Source organism: Vespula pensylvanica, chromosome 10 (assembly GCF_014466175.1).
Source record: "Vespula pensylvanica isolate Volc-1 chromosome 10, ASM1446617v1, whole genome shotgun sequence".
NCBI lineage: Eukaryota > Metazoa > Arthropoda > Insecta > Hymenoptera > Vespidae > Vespula > Vespula pensylvanica.
This window is the reverse complement of record NC_057694.1, coordinates 1,238,643-1,242,735: the sequence shown is the minus strand read 5'-3', so window position 1 is coordinate 1,242,735 and position 4,093 is coordinate 1,238,643. Positions and strand designations below refer to the sequence as shown.

The window sequence follows — 4,093 nt, the reverse complement described above, 5'->3', positions numbered from 1 at the left end:
TTTTTTTTTTTGTTATTTCATTAAAACACTTGGCGTTTGAAAATTTTCATAAAAATGTACGATATACGTTTATACGTAAATACATATGTATGTATGTATGTATGTATATATATATATATTTGTGTGTCTGTGTGTGTAGATATATGTCTATATACATATAACAGTTCATTCGTTTTTGTATTTATTCAATTTCAGGGGCAGGTCGTTGAAATCACGATTCAGGAATAAAATGGACGTATGTATGTATATATGTATGTATCCGTTGTAACATATACATCAACGTTTCTCAATCCTTTTACCGTGGAACGATCGAATACGTTTTGTTTGTAACGGTACAACGGCCCAAATGTTTATAATATAAAATTTTGAATTAACCGATGATGGTGAAATTATCACATGATGGTCGGCTATATATTATATTTTAAAAGATAATGCTAATAATTATTTTAAAGATCGTTGCGAATTTGCGGTATAAAATATAAGAAAGATCTCCAAATTTCTTGAAAAATTTTTAATCACTCTACTCGTAAAATCGTCGTAATACGTAAGCAAGTATTTATTTCGAGGCTCATAGCTTGAAAAAAAACATACGTTGATATACACGTAATATTATACATATATACAGATACGTAAGTAGATATGTAAATATGTTCGAAAAATGCTCACGAGTTGCGTTCTAAACGTTTTATTTCGAGACGGTTCTGCTTGAAAATCTGACATTCTACTCGAATATCGTGCGAACGGAAACAGTTTCGTGTTTCTTTGAGTGTCCAATGTTGGATGGTATGTGAATGGAAAAAAGAGAAAAAAGGAAGAAAAAAAAAAAAATACGTGAATCTTTGACTAAGAAGTCTCAGCATATTTGCATTCTCTTTACCCCTCCTCTTTTGGCATTCGGACAAAAAGATTTCGATTTTTTCTCTTCCTCTCTTTCTCTCTCTCTCTCTCTCTCTTTTCATATTTTAATATATCATATAATTCTTTGGTGAAACGTTAAAAAAGAGTACAAGTCGAATTTTGATCTTTGATACAATATATATATATATGTACGTTAATATATTTTATATTGTAATTATTCTTTACTAGTACTACATATATATTGTAAGATTAATGAAAACGAGATATACGTTATCAATTTTGACGACTAAAATTTTTTTTTTTTATAACTGATGTTATATTGTAACACGTTATATGTATATATAATATTATAAAAGTGTTTCCCAAATTATGTTTGCGTGGAAAGAAGGCAATGTGGTTCAATGAAAAATTATGAAAATGAATATTATTTTATTATTTTTATACGTTTTCTTTCACATAATTAATATATGAAAATAAATGTTTTTTTTTTTTTTTGTTTGTTTGTTTTCTTAACTCTTATATTTACTTGTTTCATTTATTTATTATTCATTTATTTAGATAAAATATAATTTATGTAATATAATTTATGACGCCTTTTAAAATTATGAGATTTTGTAAAAATTGTTTTTTCAAAATCTTTTGGGAAATGCTAATCTTATAAAGGTAGAAACATTCTCTGCGAAATTAATAATCCTGAGTTATGTATATTCTTGCGTCAATTAACATTCAAAAATATGGAAAGAACGATTATTTTTATCATTAATTTTACGTTGATCGTTAATCTTGTTAATCCTTTATAACTCGATTTTATTCGTTCTCGAGATGAAAAAGTATCTTGGAAAAAATTTACTCGTTCTTTTTTCTACGTAGAATTTTTGCCATTAGAAAAAGTGTGTCCCTATTAAAAAAAAAAAAAACAGTTAATTCTGAAATAATCTGGAATCTTTCATTAAAAAAAAAAACGATAAATACCATAATATTTCTATCCTTAAAAATCCGATAATTCTTCTCTGAAGAATTTTTCTCAGAAGCGTTATATTTTTTTTTTTTTTTTTAATAAAAATTTTTTACACTTTGTTTCGAACACACTTGTATATATTAAAGTATAGAGTACTATTATTATACCACATTAAGTATGACAAACTTAAAAAAAAAAAATAAAGAAAGAATATAAAAAAAATTCGTATATGAACCGACAGATAATTTAATAGTGATAAAATGAAATGAAATTTAGAATATTTCGATAGGTATACATATATGTATGAATTGAAATGTGTGACTTTAAAGTCATATCGCGTTATAAAGAATGAAATTAATATTTTAATGGTTTATGATAGTATACATACAAAAATATATATGCATATCATGCATACAATCGTTTTACCTTATCGCTGATCGAAGAAATTTCCGGCACTCGAATAATCGAGCTTTCATAAGAGAGAAAGGAGGTGGCGAGAAACGAACGTGGCGATAGATCACACTACCTTATTGAAGATAGAAGATGTCGAAGAAATGTCTTTCGTGACATTTTATCCGAGATCGAAGTTCTTTGCACGTGATGTGTTATATACCATCAAAGAAATTTCAACGAACGGTAGATTCGTATTTTACATTTTATTTGCTCTCTCTCTCTCTCTCTCTCTTATTCTTTTTCTTATATATTTTTTGTTCGTTATTGTTGTTATAATTGTTTCGTTATTTCTCTCTCTTTTTTTTTTTTTTTTTTAATTATACACGACCGTAAAGAATTTTTTACATTTTCGATATAGCAAAGTATTATTTTTAAAATTATTTGAAACATCAAATAATTGTTAGACATATATTTATTAAACATGCGAGTCGTTAATCTCATTGTTCGTTATAAACACTTAAATCTTGACAATTTTCTTTCCTTCTTTTTTTATATTTTTTTCTATCGTTATTATTATTATTAATTGTAAATGAAGTAACAAGATCATTCGACGTTCGAATAAGAATTCGAATATCTTTTGAAGATTAATAATAAAATTATTGATTTCATTTTGATTTTGCTTTTACGAAAGAGAATATGATTTCCTTATACGTTTCTATTCATTTTGTTTACTTATGATTCATCTTAACATGAAACTCGTCTCATGGATTTTCTTTATCGTTATACGCACATATAAGATAAAGTATATATTTTCTTCGAATAATTGTACGTACATGCGTATATATATATATATATATACACATACGTACATATTTCCTTGTACAATAGATTAGGTCATTGCTCAACATATAAACGCATGAGTGCATGTAGTATGCAGATATAGCATAAAAGTTGCTCTTACCGTATCGAGAAGACATTCTCTTCTTCACAATCATCTCTTTCACTATACAACGAGAGGTTTTTATCCATTGTCACAAATCAACCATGAAAATTTCTATGAAATTTTTTTTCAAGGACACGTGACGGATACACGTTATAAACGATTAAGGATAATCGAGTTAATCGATACATAAAATATCAATGTATAAAAGGGACTATATTCTACAAAAACAATTTTCTATAAATGAGAATTCTTCTCAGTATTTTTTCTTCTTTTTCTTTCTTTCTTTCTTTCTTTTTTTTTCTTTTTTTTTTTTTTAATCTTTATTATTCGATTAATGTTTTACCTTCAAACAGAGTACATGTATCCAATAACAGCAGCGATAACAAACAGAAGTGATTTTCTACAAATCATAATTTTTTCTTTTTTAAAATCAACTCATTATTCGATCAATGTTTTACCTTCAAATCATGTTCGATATTTTACAAATTAGAATTCCTTCGTTTTTTAATTTTTTTTTTTTTTTTTCTAAATCTGTATCATTTGAACATTAAAAAAATTTTTTTCTCTTTTTATATCATCATTATTCGATCAATGCTTTATTTCGGAATTGTTCGAAGGTCAAATGTTTTACGTCAACAAGTTTTTCATTCGGAAACATTGGATCGCATAATTTGAAGGAAACCTTGATAGTTATCTTACTTTTGTGCAATCCAAAAATTTCGATGGACAGGAATGGCGATGCGTCATCGAGCAAAAAAGGAGTACAACGCAGGAACGCATATGAGATGGAGAGCGTAAATGTAGTATCATCGTAACGCTGACATAAATCCTCGGTGTAAGAAACGTTGAAGGATATCGTTACGCGGAAGGAGTATAACGGAGAGGTCAATTTTTTCGTTCGAGTTTTCTTCTTTTTCTTTCTTTTTTTTTTTTTTTTTTTT

The 4,093-nt window shown here is 26.9% G+C and overlaps 1 protein-coding gene across 4 annotated transcripts in view; it reads left to right on the top strand.

Annotated features, from left to right (window-relative positions):
- LOC122632398 (chloride intracellular channel exc-4) overlaps window positions 1–4,093 on the top strand; it is a 14,048-nt gene that overhangs the window by 7,667 nt on the left and 2,288 nt on the right. The window contains exon 2 of one of the 4 annotated variants that reach the window (XM_043819132.1): window positions 196–235. The exons of 1 other annotated variant lie outside the window; for it this stretch is intronic. In XM_043819132.1, coding sequence (XP_043675067.1) covers window positions 196–235 — 40 coding nt within the window. Of the gene's footprint in view, window positions 1–195; window positions 252–4,093 lie in introns of all 4 variants that reach the window. 2 more of the 4 variants (XM_043819135.1, XM_043819134.1) reach the window with 2 other exon arrangements.